This window comes from Mytilus galloprovincialis, chromosome 1, assembly GCF_965363235.1.
Source record: "Mytilus galloprovincialis chromosome 1, xbMytGall1.hap1.1, whole genome shotgun sequence".
Classification (NCBI taxonomy): domain Eukaryota; kingdom Metazoa; phylum Mollusca; class Bivalvia; order Mytilida; family Mytilidae; genus Mytilus; species Mytilus galloprovincialis.
The window spans coordinates 129,126,117-129,152,262 of NC_134838.1; the positions used below are offsets into that span (position 1 = coordinate 129,126,117).

At 32.9% G+C, this 26,146-nt stretch overlaps 1 protein-coding gene across 1 annotated transcript in view; it reads left to right on the forward strand.

Moving 5' to 3' along the window:
- Window positions 1-25,847, forward strand: part of LOC143059163 (dystrobrevin beta-like) — a 69,148-nt gene extending 43,301 nt beyond the window's left edge. The window contains 10 exon segments of the mRNA XM_076232663.1: window positions 202-287; window positions 5,979-6,130; window positions 6,805-6,913; window positions 7,145-7,311; window positions 9,105-9,229; window positions 11,228-11,332; window positions 12,930-13,032; window positions 18,213-18,655; window positions 23,891-24,041; window positions 25,254-25,847. Coding sequence (XP_076088778.1) covers window positions 202-287; window positions 5,979-6,130; window positions 6,805-6,913; window positions 7,145-7,311; window positions 9,105-9,229; window positions 11,228-11,332; window positions 12,930-13,032; window positions 18,213-18,218 — 853 coding nt within the window. The 3' untranslated portion in view covers window positions 18,219-18,655; window positions 23,891-24,041; window positions 25,254-25,847.
- Window positions 25,848-26,146: the final 299 nt, after the last annotated feature.

The window sequence follows — 26,146 nt, forward strand, 5'->3', positions numbered from 1 at the left end:
ATGTTATAGGGTTGTGAAAGCATTGACCATGCACAGAAGTGTTTCATACAAAATGTACTTGGTTCAACACTTTTACACTCCAATGAAGTAACAAAAAGAAGCAGGGAAGGATGATGAAAAGAACAAGCAAAGGTACCAGGATAATTCATTAGAGGTTGAGAACAAAATCTTTATGTATTAGCATGTTTTTTTGTATTTCAGTGTTGGAAGAGGAAAGATAAAAGTGTTCTCTCTGAAGGTTGCCTTGTCTCATATGTGTGCTGGAAAACTGGTGGACAAACTCAGATGTAAGAAAATGAAGTTAAGACTGAATAAGCAAACTCATTAAGAAAATCTTTCCCTAAATATCTCCTCTGAATGCCCTTCACAGTTTTCCTGTGCAGGGTGTCTAAATTTTTTAAATTCTTTCATTTTTGTCGAGCCTTCGACTTTAGTTGAAATTTTAATTTTTTGGTCGTATATTGCTATCACATTGGCGTCGTCGTCGTCGTTGTCGTCGTCGTCGTCCGAATACTTTTAGTTTTCGCACTCTAACTTTAGTAAAAGTGAATAGAAATCAATGAAATTTTAACACAAGGTTTATGACCACAAAAGGAAGGTTGGGATTGATTTTGGGAGTTTTGGTCCCAACATTTGAGGAATTAGGGGCCAAAAAGGGCCCAAATAAGCATTTTCTTGGTTTTCGCACTATAACTTTAGTTTAAGTGAATAGAAATCTATGAAATTATGACACAAGGTTTATGACTACAAAAGGAAGGTTGGGATTGATTTTGGGAGTTTTGGTTCCAACAGTTTAGGAATTAAGGGCCAAAAAAGGGCCCAAATAAGCATTATTCTTGGTTTTCGCACAATAACTTTAGTATAAGTAAATAGAAATCAATGAAATTTTAACACAAGGTTTATGACCACAAAAGGAAGGTTGGGATTGATTTTGGAGTTGAGGTCACAACAGTTTATGAATTAGGGGCCAAAAAGGGGCCCAAATAAGCATTATTTTTGTTTTTTGCACCATAACTTTAGTATAAGTAAATAGAAATCTATGAAATTTAAACACAAGGTTTATGACCATTAAAGGAAGGTTGGGTTTGATTTTGGGAGTTTTGGTCCTAACAGTTTAGGAATAAGGGGCCCAAAGGGTCCAAAATTGAACTTTGTGTGATTTCATCAAAAATTGAATAATTGGGGTTCTTTGATATGCCGAATCTAACTATGTATGTAGATTCTTAATTTTTGGTCCCTTTTTCAAATTGGTCTACATTAAGGTCCAAAGGGTCCAAAATTAAACTTAGTTTGATTTTAACAAAAATTGAATCCTTGGGGTTCTTTGATATGCTGAATTTAAAAATGTACTAAGATATTTAATTATTGGCCTAGTTTTCAAGTTGGTCTAAATGGGGGTCCAAAATTAAACTTTGTTTGATTTCATCAAAAATTGAATAAATGGGTTCTTTGATATGCCAAATCTAACTGTGTATGTAGATTCTTAATTTTTGGTCCAGTTTTCAAATTGGTCTACATTAAGGTCCAAAGGGTCCAAAATTAAACTAAGTTTGATTTTAACAAAAATTAAATTATTGGGCTTATTTGATATGCTTTATCTAAATATGTACTTTGATTTTTGATTATGGGCCCAGTTTTCAAGTTGGTCCAAATCAGGATTCCATATCAAGTATTGTGCAATAGCAAGAAATTTTCAATTGCACAGTATTGCACAATAGCAAGGCATATCTAATTGCACAATATTGTGCAATAGCAATTAATTTTCAATTGGAGTTATCTTTCTTTGTATAGAATAGTAGTTGATAATATATGTTGGAAATTTGCCAGACATGACTATGATGTCATTTTCTATTTTTATTTGCCAATAACTTTATGTAAATAACTTCATTGGAAATTTGCCAATATAAAATGTTGCTGATGAAGTTTTTTTTTATTGTTTTATACAATAAACAATGTATATTCACTTTTTCTACCAACCAATCTTTACCATTCAGTGATAACAAGCACTTTATTTTACATTTTAATATTTTATGATGTATTTAAAAGAGTAGTTATTGTTGCAAACTCCATTGGAAATTTGAATTGATATCAGTTTTGGAAAAAGGGAAACGGCGATGTGAAAAAAAAAGGGGGGGGGGGTTTAAATTTTTCTCATTTCAGATTTCATAAATAAAAAGAAAATTTCTTCAAACATTTTTTTGAGAGGATTAATATTCAACAGCATAGTGAATTGCTCAAAGGCCAAAAAAAAACAAACTTTTAAGTTCATTAGACCACATTCATTCTGTGTCAGAAACCTATGCTGTGTCAACTATTTAATTTTAGATTTTAAAAGTTTGAAGAAGAAATCTTTAATTGATTTGTAAAATCTTGACATTTGTTTTGTGTAAAAAAAAAACCATGTTATGTCAAAAATTTGATCACAATCCAAATGCAGAGCTATTTCACGCTTGAATGTTTTGTCCATACTTGCCCCAACTGTTCAGGGTTCGACCTCTGCGGTCGTATAAAGCTGCGCCCTGCGGAGCACCTGGTTGAAATTTTAATAACTTTCTTAAACTATACTGAATTTCTACCAAACTTGGACAGAAGCTTGTTTATGATCATAAGAAAGTATCCAGAAGTAAATTTTGTAAAAATAAAATTCCATTTTTTCCGTATTTTACTTATAAATGGACTTTGTTTTTCTGCAAGGAAACATTACATTCACTCTGTGGTTAAAGTTTTAAAAATTTTAATAACTTTCATAAACTATCCTTGATTTGTACCAAACTTGGACAGAAGCTTGTTTATGATCATAAGATAGTATCAAGAAGAATATTTTGTAAAAATAAATTTCCACTTTTCCGTATTTTACTTATAAATGGACTTAGTTTTTCTGCGAGGAAACATTACATTCACTCTGTGGTTAAAGTTTTTAAAATTTTAATAACTTTCATAAACTATCCTTGATTTGTACCAAACTTGGACAGAAGCTTGTTTATAATCATAAGATAGTATCAAGAAGAAAATTTTGTAAAAATAAATTTCCACTTTTCCGTATTTTACTTATAAATGGACTTAGTTTTTTTGCCAGAAACAAAACATTCACTCTGTGGTTTAAGTTTTTAAAATTTTTATAATGTTCTTAAACTATCCTGGATTTCTACCAAACTTAGACAGAAGCTTGTTTCTGATCATAAGATATTATTCAGAAGTAAATTTTGTAAAAAAAAAAATCCACTTTTTCTGTATTTTACTTATCAATGGACTTAGTTTTTCTTCCAGTTAACATTACATACAGTCTGCAGTTAAAGTTTATACAACATTTATTAGATTCATAAACTATCCTGGATTTTTTACCAAACTTGGAAGCTTCTTTCAATCAAAAGACAGTATCGAGAGGGAAATTTTTATTGATGTTTTTCCTCATTTTGTTGAGTCTGCAATTAACAGCAAAAGTAGGCGAGACACTGGGTTCCGCAGAACCCTTACAAATTTTTTTTTAAATTAGAGTACTCAAAAGGTTGCTTCTCACATGAATGAAATAACCAATATGAAATATTAGTTTCTCAACAGATACATTTGACAACACACAAAAGTTATCTACCTTTGAAAGGGTATGGGTAATAAGTTTCAGAAGGAGGTTTTCTGGATCAGTCTATCTGCTACATTTCCATTCTCAACTTTTCTTTTTTATGAACAAAGAGAAATAACTCAATATTTCCATTTCCTGTTTCTTTGCTTATTAATATTGGAACAATAAAATCTTAACAAATGTAAATAAAAACAATCTGTACATGTTCACACTCTGTGCTCAAAAGTACTTTAATTTTGATAAATATACACAAAAACTTTTGGATTAGGTAAGACATAAATACCAGAATTTAGGACAGCTTGACAACAATTTTTTTATAGTTTTATGCCCATAATTGTCAGTATTCTTTGATAAAGTGATAAATAGATATAGGAAGATGTGGTATGAGTGCCAATGAGTCATCCAAATAACAATTTATAAAAGTAAAACATTATAGGTCGAGGTACAGCCTTCAACACGGATCCTTGGCTCACATCGAACAGCAAGCTATAAAGGCCACAAAAAGAACTAGTGTAAAACCATTCAAACGGGAAAAGCAAGGGTCTAATCTAAATAAAAAGTTTTGTTTTGTACTGTTTTTCATTTCATCTCCATGACTGGCATCTGTGACATAAGTGGCATCAACAATTAGAGTTGGTTGTGGTGAAAGTCTTTAAAGACATCAATAACTTCTTTAAACCATAATGGAATTTTATAAAACTTGGACAGCAGCTTTTTTAATGGCCAAAAGACAGTATCCAGTACAAAATATGAAAAATATTTTATGTTCATTTTCTGTATTTTCCAAGTATTTCTGCCATCAATTTCCATGTCAAACCTTTTAAAAATATTATATAAATTTAACAGAAGCTTTTCAATGATCAAAAGACAATATTCAAAGCCAAATGATATTTATTTCTCTTATATCTGTATTTTATTTATAAATGGACTTTATGGTTTTTACAGTTAACAAGTATATACAGTCTGGTGTTACACTAGTCATGTTGGGTCCTATTATAGCAGGCTGGTTTGTGTTCAAAGGCTTTGACGCCTTTGTATTGAAGGCTGTACTTTGACCTATAATTGTTTTCTTTTTATACAACCACAAAAAAAAATTTGCGTCATATAATGCTATCATGTCGTCGTAGTCGTAGTCGTCTGAAGACACATTTAATTTCAAGACAATAGCTTTAGTTTTAGTGAATGGATCTCTATAAATTTTTACATAAAAGGTTTAATACCACTAAAGTAAGGTTGGGATTGATTTTGGGGGTTATGGCCCCAAAAGTTAAGTAATAAGCGGCCAAAAAGGGAGCTCAAAATTAGCATTTTTGCAGTTTTCAAACAATAACTTGTGTTTAATTGTACAAATCTCTCTGAAATTATTCCACAAGTTTCCATGCCATGAAGGGATTGTTAGTATTGACTTTGGGGGGTTATGGCTCCAAATGATATGGAATTAGGGGCAAAAAAAGGGGGAGAACTAGTTTTTTCTGGTCAATGGACAATTAAGACAATTTAAGAGCAGTGTAAGGGAGGTAATTCAAAAACATTTAACATACAATGTTGGTTTTGTTCAGATAAACCTCCCTTACACTTCTTGTAAATTCTACATTAAAGAATGTCAGGTTTTGGACTAATAGCAAGAAAAGGGGGTGGTAGTAGTTTTCATTTTGTTTTAAATTTCTCAAATTCCAAATTTTTGAAAAGTTTGAAGAAAAAATCTCTAATTGCACAATATTGCGCTATAGATTTGTAAGATTTTGACATTTGTTTTGTGTCAAAAACTCATATTATGTCAAAAATTTGATCACAATCCAAGTTCAAAGCTTTATCAAGCTTGAATGTTGTGTGTTTACTTGCCCCAATTGTTCAGGGTTCGACATCTGCTGTTGTATAAAGCTGCACCCTGCGGAGCACCTGGTAACACATTGTGACTTGAATCGAGAGTCGTCTCATTGGCACTCATACCACATCTTCTTATTTGTGATTTATGTTAGTTAGACATCAAATTTTTTTCAAACTATGAAGAATTTTATGAGATTTTGTAAGAAAGTTTTTTGTAATTAAGAGATAATTTCTGATTTAACCTTTCGTGAACCTTCTCCTTTGGCAGTTAACATTTGCAGACAGTCTGGGAGGATATATTTATGACAAGATAAATTATAAACCTTCATGGACATAGGCTAATCTTCAAGACTTTGGAAAAAAACATTGGATGAACAAAGATTTTTGAAATTTTAATAAATGGACTTACTTTTCACAATCAACATTACATTTTTTAACAGCAGTCCCAGGCAAGACACAGCCTAAACAAGTATTTTAGGGAATTAGGTCTTAGATAGTCATATATATATGCTTACATCCACCTCATTTGAACTGTCCTTGCAAACTGAGTAACAATATAACTTGATTTTTCCAGATGTTTTCACACAGATATCAGATTCAAGCGGTTGCCTGATTCGTAGCAGATTTATTGATTATTTAAAAGATTTGCTTGCCTTACCCACAGCAGTATTTGAAGGGCCTTCATTCGGATACAACGACACTGCCTGTAGAAGCTGTTTTGACAATGTAAATTTTAAACACTGTAGAATTGGGAAGGTTCTTTCTAAAGTTGATATAAGAATGAAAAGATGATTTATAATTACCAAATGAGACAACTATTTACCATGTGCCAACTAACAAGGATGTTTTGAGCAAATACAGTACACACTTCAACAATGAACCGAACCTGTATAACCTGTTGTGAGTATAATCACTAAACAGCTTTCAACAATGAACAAAACTCATATATTCTGCAGTAAGCTAGATCACTACACCCTTCAACAATGAACAAAACTCATATATTCTGCAGTAAGCTAGATCACTGTACAGCCTTCAACAATGAACAAAACTCGTATATTCTGCAGTAAGCTAGATCACTGCACTGTACACCCTTCAACAATGAACAAAACTCATATATTCTGCAGTAAGCTAGATCACAGTACACCCTTCAACAATGAACAAAACTCATATATTCTGCAGTAAGCTAGATCACTGTACACCCTTCAACAATGAAAAAAATCATATATTCTGCAGTAAGCTAAAGCACTTTAAACCCTTCAACAATGAACAAAACTCAAATGTCCTGTAGTAAGCTAGATCAATGTAAACCCTTTCGCAATGAACAAAACCCATGTATTCTGTAGTATAAAATTGAGAATGGAAAGCTAGACTTGTGTTGAATTTTCATGGTTTTTTTTCAGAGAACACAGATAAATGTAAATGATTTTCTCAATGCATTAATGGCGGACCCAGGGCCACAGTGTCTGATGTGGTTACCAATTCTCAATAAAATGGCTCATGTTGAAAATGGTGAGTGTATAGATATTTCAGAGAATTTCTAATACAAATTTCTAAAATTCACCAACCCTAATTCAGTGTTTATAATGTTTGCAAATGAATCACTTTAAATTCTGATGAAATAAAGTTACAGGAAGTTTTGAACTTACCATAGTGACAAAATCAAATGTTTGTGGATTAAACTTCAATTTATACTTTATATGCATGTCATGATATTATTTTATACTTCTGTATCTTTTTCAGTCTTTCATCCTGTACAGTGTGAAGGTTGTCATAGGGAATCGTTTATGGGGTTCAGATATAAATGTCAAAGGTGCTATAATTATCAACTATGTCAAGATTGTTTCTGGAGAGGTCGAACATCAGGTAACCATGGCAATGATCATGAAATGAAAGAGTATACTACCTATGTAAGTGATCTTAATAAAACCAAATTTATAATGGGGTATATAGATAATAGAGCACCTGCCTTCTATCATGTACATGATATTGTTGCTGAATGAATTTAAGGAGATGTGGGTTATATTTTAAAAAAAAAAGCGTAAACATTAAACAACATAAAGAATATTGAAAACAACAAAATATGATTTACAGCAAGGCACAACTGTTTGCACAATATGTAAAATTTTGGATCTAGATAAAAATCTGCCATTAAATTCTATAAGGGACAAAAGCATTATGATATTAACAATGATAATCACTGACCACATTGCTGATCTAGGAACTGAATCATTTCATTACATGTGGTTGGTCTAAATTAGGTTTTAATTCAGGTCAACAAAATTGGGATTTAAGCAAACATTGAACTATTTAGTTTTACCTTTGCTGTCTGAACATCCATCTGTACATTTGTATTCCCCAAAATTGCTTTCTGTTTCTAACTAGAGTTTGTTTCATCTAAATGTTATGAAAGTTATGCACAATGCTAATTACCACAAAACTAAAATCAAGGATATGAATTTAGGTAATGTCACTTTTACTGTTCTTGAGTTATGTCCCTTGAAAACATTATATGAAAGCATAGGCATCATCCATTTTTGTGGAGCCTGCGACTTTTGTCGCAGAAAGCTCGACATAGGGATAGTGATCCGGCGGCGTCTACGGTGACGGCGGCGGCGGTGTTAGCTCACTTCTTAAAAGCTTTATATTTTAGAAGGTGGGAGACCTGGATGCTTCATACTTTGTATATGGATGCCTCATGTTACGAAGTTTCCGTCAGTCACATGTCCAATGTCCTTGACCTCATTTTCATGGTTCAGTGACTACTTGAAAAAAAAAGTTAAAATTTTTTGTAATGTTAAATTCTCTCTTATTATAAGTAACAGGATAACTATATTTGGTATGTGCGTACCTTGCAAGGTCCTCTTGCCCGTTCGACAGTTTTCACTTGACCTCGACGTCATTTCATGGATCAGTAAACAAGGTTAAGTTTTGGTGGTCAAGTCCATATCTAAGATACTATAAGCAATAGGTCTAGTATATTCAGTGTATGGAAGCACTGTAAGGTGTACATGTCCAACTGGCAGGTGTCATCTGACCTTGACCTCGTTTTCATGGTTCAGTGGTTATAATTAAGTTTTTGTGTTTTGGTCTGTTTTTCTTATACTGTATGCAATAGGTCTTCTATATTTTGTGTATGGAATGGTTGTAAGGTGTACAGGTCTACCTGGCAGGTGTCATATGACCTTGACCTCATTTTCATGGTTCAGTGGTCAAAGTTAAGTTTTTGAGTTTTGACCTTTTTTTCTAATACTATATGCAATAGGTCCACTATATTTGGTGTATGGAAATATTTCATGATCTTCATGTCAGTCGCGCAGGTTTTATTTGACCTTGACCTAATTTTTTATGGTTCATTGCTCGTGTTAAGCTTTTGTGTTTTGGTCTGTTTTTCTTCAACTATAAGCAATAAGTCAATTTTATTTGTTGTATGGAAGAATTGTTAGCTGTACATGCCTACCTGGCATGGTTCATCTGACCTTGACCTCATTTTCATGGTTCAAAGGTCAATGTTTGGTTTTCTTGGTTTATGTTAAGATTATGTGACAGTTGTAATAAAGCTTTATTAATAGGACTATCAACATAATATCAATGATTAGTAAAGAAGGCAAGACATTTCAGTGTGTGCACTCTTGTTCATTTATTTTACAAACAATTGTATTTTTTGAAATTCATGTTTAGTTTTTGTCTTCTATACTTACAGAAATCTCCTGCCAAACAGATTGGCCATGCATTGAAGAAATCTTTGAAGTGTGTGCCAAAATCTAATGCACATGTTCCACAGTTCCCAAATACACCAGAAAAGAAATTAGATCTGTCTTATATTATGTAAGTGGATTCACATCTTATAATACAGTTCCCAAATACACCAGAAAAGAAACTAGATCTGTCTTATATTATGTAAGTGGATTCACATCTTATACAGCTGAGGATTGTTTCTATTCAAATATATGAATCAGATTAAGTGGAAGGAAATTAAATGTTTAAGGCTATGGTGAACAAAAACCGTTTTAGGGTGCGTTAAAAATGAATAGGTCATTTCAATGTTAAGACCATGAGGTAATGACCCAACACAAGTTTCTTTGCTCCTGATTTACTGTAGCCATCCCTACTATAATAGATATTTAATCAAGGAGCCAAGTATTTTATTCAGCAAAATATTTGTTCTTGACAGAGACTTGCTGTAAAAAGTAAAATCACAAAAATACTGATCTCTGGGGAAATTCACAATGGAAACTCTGTAATCAAAGACTAACTGTAAATTGGTCTTAAGCTGAGTCAAGAATGAAAAGACTTTTTCAAAATGGAGTAAAATTGAGCATTAAATAAGTTTAATGTTGATTAATGTATTTCAGTAATCTACCATTTGAAGAAATATTGGAGCTATTAAAGTATGTCTGGAATGTCTGGAATGTTTGGAATGTCTGATCAGTTATCTTACCTACAGTTTGATCATCCACTTTTTGTGTCTTTCGTCTCTCACAATAATCTTTCAACAATATTTTTCTTTTTCCAATAAAATGCTTGACATTTGTTCTATAACAGCTCTGACAGTTTTTTTTGTCAGTGTATAAGTTAATCAAACTGTAGGTAATTTTGATTACCTTTCTGTAGGATTTCTTTATATTACTGCATGAGTATGAGAAATAAAGATTGTTAATCATACATGTCAACAGACATTTTCACTGTATTCCTGATCATGGAAAATGTTCAGTTATTCCTAGTGAATGATACTAACAATATATGAATGAAGTTATCCACCCTTGATTCAAGGTATTATATAAAAGTTGTTTTGTGTGCAGAAATGTTTCAGATGTTGATTATTCTACTAACAATATTAGAATGAAGTTATATCATCTTGGTTCATTTTTCATGTCTTGATGTAAAAGAATTTTTAAGTGAAGTAATTTTTTTGATGAGTAGTTAGACAAATGTTGATTTTTACACTAACAATATTACTTGGTAGAATGATGTTATCCTCCCCCCCCCCCCCCCCCTTGATTCATGTTTTTTTAAGATTAGTCAGATGTTGATTGTTATACTAACAATATTACCTTGTAGAATGATGTTATCTCCCCTTGATCTGTTATTTGAATACATTTGTTATCTCCCCTTGACCTGTTGTTGGAATACATGTGTTATGCCTCTTTGTTAGAAATGGACATATCTGCATGAATATTATAACATTATAAATTAATCAGAATAGAATAAGAAGTTTAGCAGCAATGTTTGAGATACTGTGGATTCATTTATTTTCTGGGTACCAATTTTCTTGGATTCAGGGAAACTTACATATTCGTGGATATTTAATTTCGTGGTTTTACTGAAGTCTGCATACAAGCCTTTGTAAAGTTTGTCATTCGTTGAACATCTAATTTCGTGGTTTGCCTGTACCAACAAAATCCATGAAAATTGGTATCCCACGAATAATAATGAATCAACAGTACTAGACAGTTTTCATATTATTAAAAATGCTTAAAGAAGATATGCAAGATATTAGATAGTCAACAAACATTAACTCTATGAAAATATTACAGAATTTTGCTTCAATCAGCTTTTGATTTTTTTTTGGGGTACAATCTAAAAAAAGAATTTCCACAAAATAACCCAAATTATTATTAAAAGCTGTTCGTTCTTTGTGCTGTTTGATGGGAAACGAGGAAAATTTTAAAGGGGAGTTCTTTTCTACTTACAAAAAGGATTACAAAATCAGGGCACTTTTAAATAAAATAATTAAAGTTAATGTCATTCTATTGATTTGACAATTTCAGATAATAATCCTGTTTATTTTTGAAAAACATGTAATAGTATGTATGTTCTTTGTAGACCACCTACACCAGTCCCTGTGAGGAATGGATACCATGAAACATCCATAGTTACAAGTCAGTCACCTGATGTGTTATCAATAGACAGTGGAAACAGTCCTCAAAGGTAGGGGGAAATAAATCACATTATTGCTATTGAAGTATTAAAGTGCATATATATCATCCTAAGAATCAGGAAGTGGTGAAAATAGGACAAACAAAAACCTTTACATTAATTTAAGTTCAGAATGTATAATGGTGCACAAATATAATAATATGTTCTGGAATTTCAAGATATAATTTGGTTGAAATGCGCTAGGGGAGATAACTATATTATTGCTCTCAAAATCACCAAAAGTTATTTAGATATTGTTCAAATTACTAGTCACACAGAAATGAGAGATCTACCATTTCTAACTCTACAAAATCTATTTAAAAGCAATGATCTAGTGAATAAATAGTTCATTTCTCAAGGAGGGAATGATAAAAAACAATAGGATTTTACTAAGTGAATTAATGATGAATACTTATAGTTTTTGTCGAGCCTGCAACTTTTGTTGCAGAAAGCTCGACATAGGGATAGTGATCCGGCGGCGGCTACGGCGGCGGCTATGGCGGCGGCGTTAGCTAACTTCTTAAAAGGTTTATATTTAAGAAGGTGAAAGACCTGGATGCTTCATACTTTGTATATAGATGCCTCATGTTACGAAGTTTCCGTCAGTCACATGTCCAATGTCCTTGACCTCATTTTCATGGTTCAGTGACCACTTGAAAAAAAAGTTCAGAATTTTTGTAATGTTGAATTCTCTCTTATTATAAGTAATAGGATAAATATATTTGGTATGTGCGTACCTTGCAAGGTCCTCATGCCCGTCAGACAGTTTTCACTTGACCTCGACCTCATTTCATGGATCAGTGAACAAGGTTAAGTTTTGGTGGTCAAGTCCATATCTCAGATACTATAAGCAATAGGGCTAGTATATTTGGTGTATGGAAGGACTGGAAGGTGTACATGTCCAACTGGCAGGTGTCATCTGACCTTGACCTCATTTTCATGGTTCAGTGGTTATAGTTAAGTTTTTGTGTTTTGGTCTGTTTTTCTCATACTTTATGCAATAGGTTTACTATATTTGTTGTATGGAATGATTGTAAGGTGTACATGTCTAGCGGGCAGATGTCATCTGACCTTGACCTCATTTTCATGGTTCAGTGATGAAAGTTAAGTTTTTAAGTTTTGGTCTTTTTATCTAATATTATATGCCAAAGGTCAACTATATTTGGTGTATGGGAATATATTATGATTTATATGTCAGTCCCGCAGGTTTTATTTGACCATGACCTCAATTGCACGGTTCATTGCACAGTGTTAAGTTTTTGTGTTTTGGTCTATTTTTCTTAAACTAAGTAGTAGGTCAACTATATTTGTTGTATGGAAGCTTTGTTAGCTGTACATGTCTGCCTGGCATGGTTCATCTGACCTTGACCTCATTTTCATGGTTCATTGGTCTTTGTTAAGCTATCTTGGTTAATGTTAAGTTTATGTGACAGTTGTAATAAAGCTTTATACTTAGGCCTATCAACATAATATCAATGATTAGTAAAGAAGGCGAGACATTTCAGTGTGTGCACTCTTGTCATTATGTAGTCCTTCTTTACGAATTTATATGAAAAAGAGTTCACTGAAATTTTGGGTATGCTTGTATATTATATTTGCCTTTTTGCAGTCCCAGTAAGCTAACAGAGAGTTTGAACTCTATGTGTATTGATGATGAACATAGACTAATCGCACGGTATGCAGCGAGGCTATCGGCAGACACAAAAGATGCTGTAAGTACTATTATAATGTTAACTTTTATCAGTCTGGGACAAAGTTTGGAATGGGAGACAATTCTACATTCCCTCAGGATTTTATAAGACATTTAGAAATTTATCAGACCTTCATAGAACCTTGAAAAGCTTTGATAGAAGATACTACATAATCAAGGGATAGCATTAAAGCAAAAGTTTGTAAAAATTTTCTGTATTTCACTGCTTCATAAAATTATATTTTATAAAGTCATCAAAACTTACATTTTGGACTATTTTTGATGATGTAAAATGTCAGTTTGTGTCTCAGCCATCTATGATTAATTAATCATATTTACATGTATCCATACACAACAAGAACGAAGATAGTCATGAACTGTAGAATACTATTAATTCATATAATTATATAGTGATAGACCAAATTCAATGTATTACAGTGCATACACATTTAGCTACTCCAAACCATATGTTCAATTCCATACTTTTTTAATGGGAAAGGAAAAATCAGTTATTGATTAGGGGATGTACTTTTGGCATCTTTGAATAAAAAAAAAAACATAAATACACATTCACAATAAGTTACCTGATTATAAACAATGTTATTAACAAAACATAAAGTTATTTTGGGTGCCACTGTGATCTGGAGAAATTACAAAATTTTTATAGTCCTAGGTCTAAGGGAGACAACCCTGATATATTTTATAACATACATATAATATATATTTTTTTTCATCTTCTATTTTTTCAAACAACAATGATATTTTCTATGATATTATGTTGTTCTTCTAAAAGGGAGTGCAATAAATTAGATAAGTTTGAAGAAACAAATAAATCTTTAGATGAAAGAATCCAAACAAATTTCATTTCATTGGATAACCTTGAATTTTTTTTGAATTTGTTGTTGCTGATGTAAAAATGGAGGTCTTGTTTGATATTGTTTACTTTTACCGTTCAGGAGTTATGGTCCTTGTGATATTAAAAGATGTCAGGACACAATTAAATGTTTAAAAATCCAGTTTACTGTTACTCTGACAGCCTGTAGTTTTATTAGCTCACCTGGCCGAAAGGCCAAGTGAGCTTTTCTCATCACTTGGCGTCCGTCGTCTGTCGTCGTCCTGCGTTAACTTTTACAAAAATCTTCTCCTCTGAAACTACTGGGCCAAATTTAACCAAACTTGGCCACAATCATCATTGGGGTATCTAGTTTTTAAAATGTGTCTGGTGACCTGGCCAACCAACCAAGATGGCCGCCATGGCTAAAAATAGATCATAGGGGTAAAATGCAGTTTTTGGCTTATAACTCAAAAACCAAAGCATTTAGAGCAAATCTGACATGGGTAATATTGTTCATCAGGTCAAGATTTATCTGCCCTGAAATTTTCAGATGAATCGGGACATTCCGTTGTTGGGTTGCTGCCCCTGAAATGGTAATTTTAAGGAAATTTTGTTGTTTTTGGTTATTATCTTGAATATTATTATAGATAGAGAAAAACTGTAAACAGCAATAATGTTCAGCAAAGTAAGATCTACAAATAAGTCAACATGTCAAAAATGGTCAGTTGACCGCTTTAGGAGTTATTGCCCTTTATAGTCAATTTTTAACCATTTTTCGTAAATCTTAGTAATCTTTTAGAAAAATCTTCTACTCTGAAACTACTGGGCCAAATTTAACCAAACTTGGCCATAATCATCATTGGAGTATGTAGTTTAAAAAAATGTGTCCGGTGACCCGGCCAACCAACCAAGATGGCTGCCATGGCTAAAAATAGAACATAGGGGTAAAATGCAGTTTTTGGCTGATAACTCAAAAACCAAAGCATTTAGAGCAATTCTGACAGGAAATAAAATTGTTGATCAGGTCACGATCTATCTGCCCTGGAATTTTCAGATGAATCGGATAATTGTTTGTTAGATTTCTGCCCCTGAATTGGTAATTTTTAGGAAATTTTGCTGTTTTTTATGCAGCAATAATGTACAGCAAAGTAAGAACTAAAAATAAGTCAGTATGACCAAAATAGTCAATTGACTCCCTAAGGAGTTATTGCCCTTCATAGTCAATTTTTAACAATTTTCTTAAAATTTGAAGATTTTCAATAACATTTTCCACAGAAAGTACTGTTATAGATAGAGATAATTGTAAGCAGCAAGAATGTTTAGTAAAGTAAGATCTACAAACACATCACCATCACCAAAACACAATTTTGTCATGAATCCATCTGTGTCCATTTTTATGCCCCATTTAGGGGCATTATGTTTTCTGGTCTGTGCGTCCGTTCGTCCGTCTGTTCGTTCGTCCGTTCGTCCGTCTGTCCCGCTTCAGGTTAAAGTTTTTGGTCGAGGTAGTTTTTGATGAAGTTGAAGTCCAATCAACTTGAAACTTAGTACACATGTTCCTTATGATATGATCTTTCTAATTTAAATGCCAAATTAGAGTTTTGACCCCAATTTTACGGTTCACTGATAGAAAATGATAGTGCAAATTTCAGGTTAAAGTTTTTGGCTTCAGGTTAAAGTTTTTGGTCAAGGTAGTTTTTGATGAAGTTGAAGTCCAATCAACTTGAAACTTAGTATACATGTGCCCTATGATATGATCTTTCTAATTTAAATGCCAAATTAGAGTTTTGACCCCAATTTTACGGTTCACTGAACATAGAAAATGATAGTGCAAATTTCAGGTTAAAGTTTTTGGCTTCAGGTTAAAGTTTTTGGTCAAGGTAGTTTTTGATGAAGTTGAAGTCCAATCAACTTGAAACTTAGTATACATGTGCCCTATGATATGATCTTTCTAATTTAAATGCCAAATTAGAGTTTTGACCCCAATTTTACGGTTCACTGAACATAGAAAATGATAGTGCAAATTTCAGGTTAAAGTTTTTGGTCAAGGTAGTTTTTGATGAAGTTGAAGTCCAATCAACTTGAAACTTAGTATACATGTGCCCTATGATATGATCTTTCTAATTTAAATGCCAAATTAGAGTTTTGACCCCCAATTTTACGGTTCACTGAACATAGAAAATGATAGTGCAAATTTCAGGTTAAAGTTTTTGGTCAAGGTAGTTTTTGATGAAGTTGAAGTCCAATCAACTTGAAACTTAGTATACATGTGCCCTATGATATGATCTTTCTAATTTAAATGCCAAATTAGAGTTTTGACCCCAATTTTACGGTTCACTGAACATAGAAAATGATAGTGCAAATTTCAGGTTAAAGTTTTTGGTCAAGGTAGTTTTTGATAAAGTAGAAGTCCAATCAACTTGAAACTTAGTATACATGTTTCCTTTGATAAGATCATTCTAATTTTAATGCCAAATTAGAGAATTTATTCCAATTTCACAGTCCTTTAAACATAGAAAATGATAGTGTGAGTGGGGCATCCGTGTACTGTGGACACATTCTTGTTTAATATTCACATAGACCAAGGTGAGCGACACAGGCTCTTTAGAGCCTCTAGTTACAAAATACGAAAAGCAGCCTTTCAATTTGTAACGTTATCTCCCTTGATATATTAAGGTTTCCTAGTTATTTTTCTGACCTCAGTTTTTGAGAAGTAAATTATACTCTATGTAATAAGAATGAAGTAAACTGTTGAATTGTACAATATAGTGAGAATTAACTGCTGACTTTAACAAACAATTAGGGTAGTGTAAATTTTGATACTATGTGAAATGGCCATATGTCCCATCATTATATGTCAGCTAGATCTAGTAACACACAGAAAATGTGTTATCAGTTTTACAATCTCACTCATATTGCACTGTTAAAAAGATTAACATAATAATTTGCTTTAGTTGTAATAATGATTAAATGGTAACAAAGTAGAGGGGGAATGTAGTTCTTCAGGATTCTTTGCTTTACATTCTATATCATTTACCAATTGGCACAAAAACTAACATCTAAAAGTCGCTGTTCAGCCTTCAACAATGATCAAAGCCCATACCACATAGCAGAAATGTAGATGTTATAAAATCAGATTTGACAGTACATATATACTATTAAATCTTACAGAAATTCTATTTGATTGACATTAGCTGTTGTTGAAAGTAATATTGAAATTAGATTCAGGTTTATCAATTCTGCAATAGAAAATGAGACTATATGACTATTATTCCGTGGTAAATTATCAGAAAGGTGAAATACTATGACTAGTAGAAGGCCACATCTTCATTTCTGAACTGATCAATGTTTACAAAACTTAATGTAGGCATGATCTATGTCAGTGTATCTACTTTTCAAAAAGTAGGTTGCAATCATATTCATTTAAATTTTCACTGATTTATGGTTATATTTTTTTATGCCCCACCTACAATAGTAGAGGGGCATTATGTTTTCTGGTCTGTGCCTCCGTTCCTTCGTTCGTTCATCCGTTCGTTCGTCCCGCTTCAGGTTAAAGTTTTTGGTCAAGGTAGTTTTTGATGAAGCTGAAGTCCAACCAACTTGAAACTTAGTACACTTGTTGCTTATGATATGATCTTTCTAATCTTAAAGCCAAATTAGACTTTTGACCCAAATTTCACGGTCCACTGAACATAGAAATGAAAGTGCGAGTTTCAGGTTAAAGTTTTTGGTCAAGGTAGTTTTTGATGAAGCTGAAGTCCAATCAACTTGAAACTTAGTACACTTGTTGCTTATGATATGATCTTTCTAATTTTAAAGCCAAATTAGACTTTTGACCCAATTTCACGGTCCACTGAACATAGAAATGAAAGTGCAAGTTTCAGGTTAAAGTTTTTGGTCAAGGTAGTTTTTGACGAAGCTACAGTCTAATCAACTTGGAACTTAGTACACTTGTTGCTTATAATATGATCTTTCTAAATGTTAATGCCAAATTAGACTTTTGACCCCAATTTCATGGTCTACTGAACATAGAAAATGAAAGTGAGAGTTTCGGGTTAAAGTTTTTGGTCAAGGTAGTTTTTGATAAAGTTGAAGACCAAACAACTTGAAACTTAGTAAATATGTTTCATATGGTATGATCTTTCTAAATTTAATGCCAATTTAGATTTTTTATCCAATTTCACGGTCCATTGGACCTGGAAATTGATAGTGCGAGTGGGGCATCCGTGTACTTAGGACACATTCTTGTTTTGCATCTGAATTTGTTTTTTCCAGTTTAGTTTGTAGGTATGATTTTATTCTGCAACCCACCGTTTTAGAAAATTAAAAATAACTTACAATTAGACATTTGTGTGATATTTTTACAGATATAATCTCCTGTAGCGCTGAGAGGTTTGATGCAACATCAGAAACAGGAGCGCTGAGAGGTTTGATGCGACATATTAGAAACAGGAGCGCTGAAAGGTGTGATGCTACATATCAGAAACAGGAGCGCTGAGAGGTTTGATGCAACATATTAGAAACAGGATCCGGAGCGCTGAGAGGTGTGATGCGACATATTAGAAACAGGAGCGCTGAGAGGTGTGATGCTACATATCAGAAACAGGAGCGCTGAGAGGTTTGATGTGACATATAAGAAACAGGACGCTGAGAGGTTTGATGCGACATATCAGAAACAGGAGTGCTGAGATGTTTGATGTGACATATCAGAAACAGGAGCGCTGAGAGGTTTGATGCGACATATAAAAACCAGGAGCGCTGAGAGGTTTGATTTTAATCAGACTGAAAAGATCATGTACTAAAGCTAATGGTGTGTCCATAAGAATCTGTAAAACCTCTTGATATAACTTGAAATTTGTTTATACTTTGTTCAACTCTAAATCAATGTAGATAGATATAAGAAGATGTGTATATGTGTATAGACATGCATATAATTTTGTTCATAGTTGTCCTAATTTAGTTATGGTACAATGTACTGTTGTTTATTCTTCCAAATCAGTTATGTCTAATTTGAACAGCTCTTCTATGAAGTGTTAAAAACAAGACTACTGTAGTATAAAGTAGAAATCTCAGTGAGGTCTTTATCTAGAATAAACTTTATCTAGAATAAATAAAGAACTCCCTTGTAGAAACTTTAACATTAAAAGGAAAATAAGAGAAAACAAGAATGTGTCCTCAGTACACGAATGCCCCACTCGCACTATCATTTTCTATGTTCAGTGGACCGTGAAATTGGGGTAAAATCTCTAATTTGGCATTAAAATTAGAAAGATCTAATCATAGGGAACATGTGTACCAAGTTTGAAGTCGATTGGACTTCAACTTCATCAAAAACTACCTCGACCAAAAACTTTAACCTGAAGCGGGACAGACGGACGAACGGACGAACGGACGAACGAACGGACAAACGGACGCACAGACCAGAAAACATAATGCCCCTCTACTATCGTAGGTGGGGCATAAAAAATGTGAAAATGAAACCTCATGAACAGGTTTGGACATTAAGATTGCGAATTAGAATCTCCATGGAAATGAACTATTTTACAGTATTCTAGTTGTTTGGGTTGTTAGTGTCTTTGTGTTACTATTTTAATTATTCATAATGTTAAAGGTTACAAAAACTAGAATATATATATCATATGGGGGATTGCAATATTATAGATAATCTTGTTAAAAAAGACATCACTTTATTTTAACAAGGTTTTTACTATAAATAAACTTCATATCAATAATACCTCCAAGTCATCTGATGAAAAGTTGTAGTTTTAGCTTACTGTTAAAGTCCTTGTGAACTGCCAACTATATGGTATGGGTTTTTCCTCATTGTTGAAGGCCATATGGTGGTCTCTTTGGCAATCCAAATCTTCTTATCATATTGGTGTATTTAATAACTATGTGTGTCTGACATGGTTCAACTCTTGTGAGTTAATGCTTTGACCTTAATTATACAGTTCTTGAGTTAAAGTTTTGAATATAACTAGAGTAGAGTCAGAGGTGACAGATGTTGTCTGATATTGACCTCATTCACAGTTCATGAGTTCAAAACTTTGGATATATCTGGAATAAATATTAGTATCATCAATATGAAACACTGTTGAAAATTTAACATTATTTATAAGAGAAAATGTGAAATATTTAGCAAGTTTTCAATTCTAGACTTATGGTTACTTTGATGGTTCAGGACTGAATTTATTTAAAGAATTATAAGAATTCAATCAATTATGATCAATAATGTAATATCACACAGTTTTTGGAAAGTTTGCTATAGCTTGCTATTGCTACTTTCCATAGCCATCGGCCTCAAACTTATGGTGACAGATTATCGCCATTTATTCTGATCCGAGATAATTTAGTACTAGTACTAGTGTTTGAATTCTGATTCTTGGAAGGTTCTTTTAAAATTTTGAGTAACTTCTCATTCGTGACAGCTTTAATAAAAAAGAATGTTCACCGACGATTCATATGAATTTAACTTCATTTTGAAAATGAGTATCTCAAACACTACATCGCTGATCTGCTATACGCTGAAGAGAAAATCACAAGAAATCTACGCCAGATTACGTCAGTTTCATTCATGAAAATTTCATGAATGAACATTTTCCGCTCTACTTTTACCTGTTTACTATGTAGGTACGTAAACGTGGTAAAAGCCCGAGAGTATCGAAAAAATCGGGAATGAGGTGCAAGCCGTCGGATAATTGACAAGTGATAATGGTTTGACTTGTTATAACAAAACACAGGTGATAGAATATAAAATACTCGATAATTATATGTCTAATGTCTAATGTCTCAGTAATGGACGAGTACAGGTAAATACGGTACCGGCTTTCATAAAAAAGAATAATTTTAAAATGCATTGTTTTTGTCTAAACATCGATCGAAATGTTTTGATGCCAAAAATCATTTGAAAACTTTTAATTCTGTTATTTAAATACATTCCAATGTGGATATAAGGGCCTTCACTCGTTCAGCATGCTCAAGTGGATCAAACTGACAGCAGAAAAACATTGGCCCAACGTCAATTCTTCTTCAGTCTTCTTCCAATAATTTACATCATACCACCTCTGGTGTATTATCGCAAATTCGTATAATATAGCATCCATATTAAAAGCAACCAGCCTACGGTCAGCATCTACTTCTTGAATAACATAGCTCAGGGTATGAAGACAAGTGCTGTAGAAATGATTAAGGTTCATGAAATTATGATGATGTGTACCCTTTGGCTTAAATGGCTGCATTTCACCTCAAAATTTATATAGATTACAGACAAACATGTGCATAGCATGCCCTATTTAAATAGAAATCCAATTGCTTTGTCATACAAACATAGAGGCAATGATTACCATAATATATCAAACGAATGGCTTACAACAAAAAAATTATGAATCTAGCGTATATAAACCTTTTATTCATGTGGTCATACTGCTGTTATTATGCTCCCACCGTATTGAGTTTTATCCTTGTTCTTCTGTAAGTATGTACATTCTTCCCTTACTTATAAGTACCTCCGTATGTGCTCCGTATATATCCCAAAATTCGTTTCTGTCCTCTTACTTTAGTTTGCCTGAACCAAATTGTATGAAACTGATATGCAATGCTTATAACCACAATTCACAAGTCAAGTTTGATTTTTTGTTGCGTAACTTGTACCATTCTAGCGTTTAATGCTACTTTACAAAAAGAAAAGTTGCTGGAAATTTAAGTTTCTGTTCTCTAAGTATAGTTTGTCTTAACCAAATGTTATGAAACTTATACACAATTCTCATTACCACAAACACTGATCAAGTTTGAATTTGTGGATTTATTTTTACTGCTCTAGGGTTGTGCTTTGTTACAAATGAAACCAGATGCTCTGCAGGGCACAGCTTTATACGACCGCAGAAGTCGAACCCTGAACAGTTGGGACAAGTATGGACACAACATTCAAGCTTGATACAGCTCTGAATTTGGATTGCGATCAAATTGTTGACATAACATATTGGTTTCTGACACAAAACAAATGTCAAGATCTTACAATTCTATTGCACAATACTGTATAATTAGAATGAATACACAATGTTTATTAACCCACAATTCAGATCAAGTAAAAATTTTGGTAGTGTCACATTTACAGTTCATGAGTTTATAACGTTAATGCTAGCGAGGGCATCATTTGAGTCCCATGGACATGTTCCCTATTTTTGATAAAAGCCTTTAATATAAATTCACTTTCTTTACAGTTGTATTGATTTAAGTTACTGTAACTGTATTATTTATAAGTAAGGATGCAGTATTTTTTGCAAAGAACCAATGCTATCCAAAAGAGTTCAAAGAATGAAAATGTATTAATAACTATAGGCCACAATGAAGGTCGTCAATAATGAGAAATGTTTGTACCATATACATGTAGAAAGCTTTAACAGGCCCCGACAGAAACATGTGGAACAATTTAAACAAACAAAAACTTACGTGTTAACTTTATTTACTTAAAACAAATATGAAGGCCCTTGAAGTTAACATGGCATGGGTACTTAAAGAAATTAACAGAGCTTTCTGCATGTATATTTCATTATTTTAGATCTACAGTCATGACAGTTTAAGGTTGCAATCATGAGAAAAATATCAAAACTTTTTATGACAAACATAAAAAAGTGATTTTTTTTTATGATTACTGAGGAGACAATGGTTTAGTTTAGAACATCAAAGCTGTGATGAAATATATATTTAAAATAATACACGTCTATAACCTTTTTGAAATAATACACAGCTAAAGTTGCAAACTTTCCAGAGGTGCTATCCAGCACTTTGATTTGTCGAGCCTGCAACTTTTGTTGCAGAATTCTCGACATAGGGATAGTGATCCGGCGGCGGCGTTAGCTAACTTTTTAAAAGCTTTATATTTTAGAAGGTGGAAGACCTGGATGCTTCATACTTTGTATATAGATGCCTCATGTTACGAAGTTTCTGTCAGTCACATGTCAAATGTCCTTGACCTCATTTTCATGGTTCAGTGACCACTTGAAAAAAAAGTTCAGATTTTTTGTAATTCTCTCTTATTATAAGTAATAGGATAATTATATTTGGTATGTGCGTACCTTGCAAGGTCCTCATGTCTGTCAGACAGTTTTCACTTGACCTCAACCTCATTTCATGGATCAGTGAACAAGATTAAGTTTTGGTGGTCAAGTCCATATCTCAGATACTATAAGCAATAGGGCTAGTATATTAAGTGTATCGAAAGACTGTAAGGTGTACATGTCCAACTGGCAGATGTCATCTGACCTTGACCTCATTTTCATGGTTCAGTGGTTATAGTTAAGTTTTTGTGTTTTGGTCTGTTTTTCTCATACTTTATGCAATATTTGTTGTATGGAATGATTGTAAGGTGTACATGTCTAGCGGGCAGATGTCATCTGACCTTGACCTCATTTTCATGGTTGAATGGTCAAATGTAAGTTTTTGAGTTTTGGTCTTTTTATCTAATACTATATGCTATAGGTCAACTATATTTGGTGTATGGAAATATTTTATGATCTTTATGTCAGTCGCGCAGGTTTTATTTGACCTCGACCTCATTTTCACGGTTCATTGCTCAGTGTTAAGTTTTTGTGTTTTGGTCTATTCTTCTTAAACTATAAGTAATAGGTCAACTATATTTGTTGTATGGAAGCATTGTTAGCTGTACATGTCTGCTTGGCATGGTTCATCTGACCTTGACCTCATTTTCATGGTTCTTTGGTCTTTGTTTAGTTTTCTTGGTTAATGTTAAGTTTATGTGACATTTTAATAAAGCTTTATACTTAGGACTATCAACATAATATCAATGATAAGTAAAGAAGACGAGACATTTCAGTGTGTGCACTCTTGTTTTTATAAATTTGCTAATTTGAGTCTGAGGACTACAAAAGTACTAGTCAACACTTTTCACAATGTAATTTGCTTATTTGGGTCTTTAGGGTGAACAATGAAGTTGAACAATATAGAATTCTTTTTTTTAATTTGCTAATTTGAGTCTGAGGTCTTCCAAAGTAGCCAGCACTTTTCATAATGTCATGTTGTATTACAGGATGTCTAATGAGATTTACACATGCCAACAGACATTGTCCTGACCACCCTCATGCCTCACTACAGAGAATCTCTGCCAAAATAGCTATAGAAGACCTGGAGAAAATGAGGGATCCTGAAGCTAACTGTGACATCAGAAATTGGCTAGACAGGTATGTACAAATAAAACAGACTTGTTTATCTTGATACCTGCATGTCAATCATGTGGTTATATAAAGTCTAGTATTGCCAGATGCTTGGTTCCTTTAACTGACAACTTTTTTGTTATTATTGTCAATTTCATTAGAACCAATAGTGGTCCTTTACTGACCAACACAGTATACCTAGATATCTACCATATTAAAATGACAAATAAAAAAAGACAGACAATGAAATGGCTAAAAGAAAAAGAAAGATACAAGCAACAATCTACAAGCACTGCATACAAAACTAAATTCAACACAAATGGAACCAAAATTATTTGTTAACATACAAGATATATTTTATTTCCTATAGTGGACCCATTACGGGCATAATTAGTACATTGATTATTTTATCACACAATTACAATAGACAATAAACAAAAATAAAAATAGAAATACGTTTGACAAAAAACATGAAATATAAATTGAGTTAATAATACAATTTTTGTAGTCACATATCAAAATCAGTATGTTTAGTGATTACATACATGAATGGGCTCCTGAAACAAACAATAAGGACAACATTTAGATCTCAAAGTTTTATTATTATATCATTGATCCATCTGGTCTTGATAACCTTGCAGCTAAAAACTTGTCTAGCAGGATACATCAAGTTTATAACTATTTTTTATAAGGCTTTAAGTATTATGAGTTAACTGCTGGTGGATATTTAAGCACAATTTATTTATAGCTTAGTTTTAGCAGAGCAATAATGTTCCAATATTGTTGCTGTTTATATGTGTGATATAGAAATATAGAGAGATATGGCACATTATATGATAGACAATGAAACAAACATCTACCAATGACCATAGGATTAAGGATCAAGGGTCTGGAAACAGATATATTTACCAGTCATGTCCTAAACTGATTGCTATATGTCCTAAACAAGTAATTGGGATTTAGGACAAATTTTATTTTTTAACAGAAATGATTTCGCTCATTTCATTGACTCAATGTTTGAAATCTGAATTTTAACCCTATATATCAAGAAAATCGTGATATAAAAGACAAGCTCTGGAATGCCGTTCCAAATGGAATATATATACTCCTAATGCAGGCGCTGTTTTAATCACCATTTTGCACTAGTGATCACTTGTTTTTGTTAATAAACCCTTTGATAATGATGAGGATGATAATAGTATGATGATTAGTTTACAAGGTTTCAATGTTTAATTTCAGGCAAATAGGCATTCGACAAGACAGAGGAAGTAGCGCTCACGTTTACAGGAACGATTCCGTCCAAATCCTAATGAAAACAGTAACTCCCCTGAACCATCGTTAGACGATAGCAATACTTCACCTGAACCAAGCATAGATACACAAATTTACCCACAAGCCTATCCACATCCTGTCTATCTATATCATAACAACAATAATACTGAATTCTCTAAAGATTATACTCAGAAAGACTATAGTCCACCAATGGAAAATCCTCATATCATGAAAGACACTTACAGATATCAACAAATGGAGGAGAATTACTATAACCTACAACAGCACTATGATCCTTATAATGGATACAGTATGTTCAATGGTGTTCAACCAATCGAGGACTGTAATGCACATCAACCAATCAGTGACTTTGTTACATATCAACCTGTGATGGATACAGATTATGGCCTCCATGTTCCTGAAGAAGAAATCAAATGTGAACCAAGAGAACTGACTCTTAGTGAACAAACGGACAAATGGATATCGGCTTTAGCGTTGGTAGAATTATCTCATGGCATGGAGTCATAAAGTGTAAAGACTAATACCTGATAATAAATTGTTCAAATAAGGCCTTCGAAAATAGTGGAATAAATTACTTTTGGAGTGTCAAGAACTCGTTGGAAGTACTTGATAAATTGCATGCTTATATTGGTGATTTTGAATCTGTTCAAAGTTTTGATTTTTCTACCCTGTATACCACATTGCCTCACATTCTCATTAAGAAAAAATTCACACACCTAATTAAATGGGCATTCAAAAAATCAGAATGTGAATATATATGTTCAAACTCTTTTAGGTCATTTTTTAGTAGCAATAAACAAAAAAACTATGTTAATTGGACATGCTTTGATACTATATAT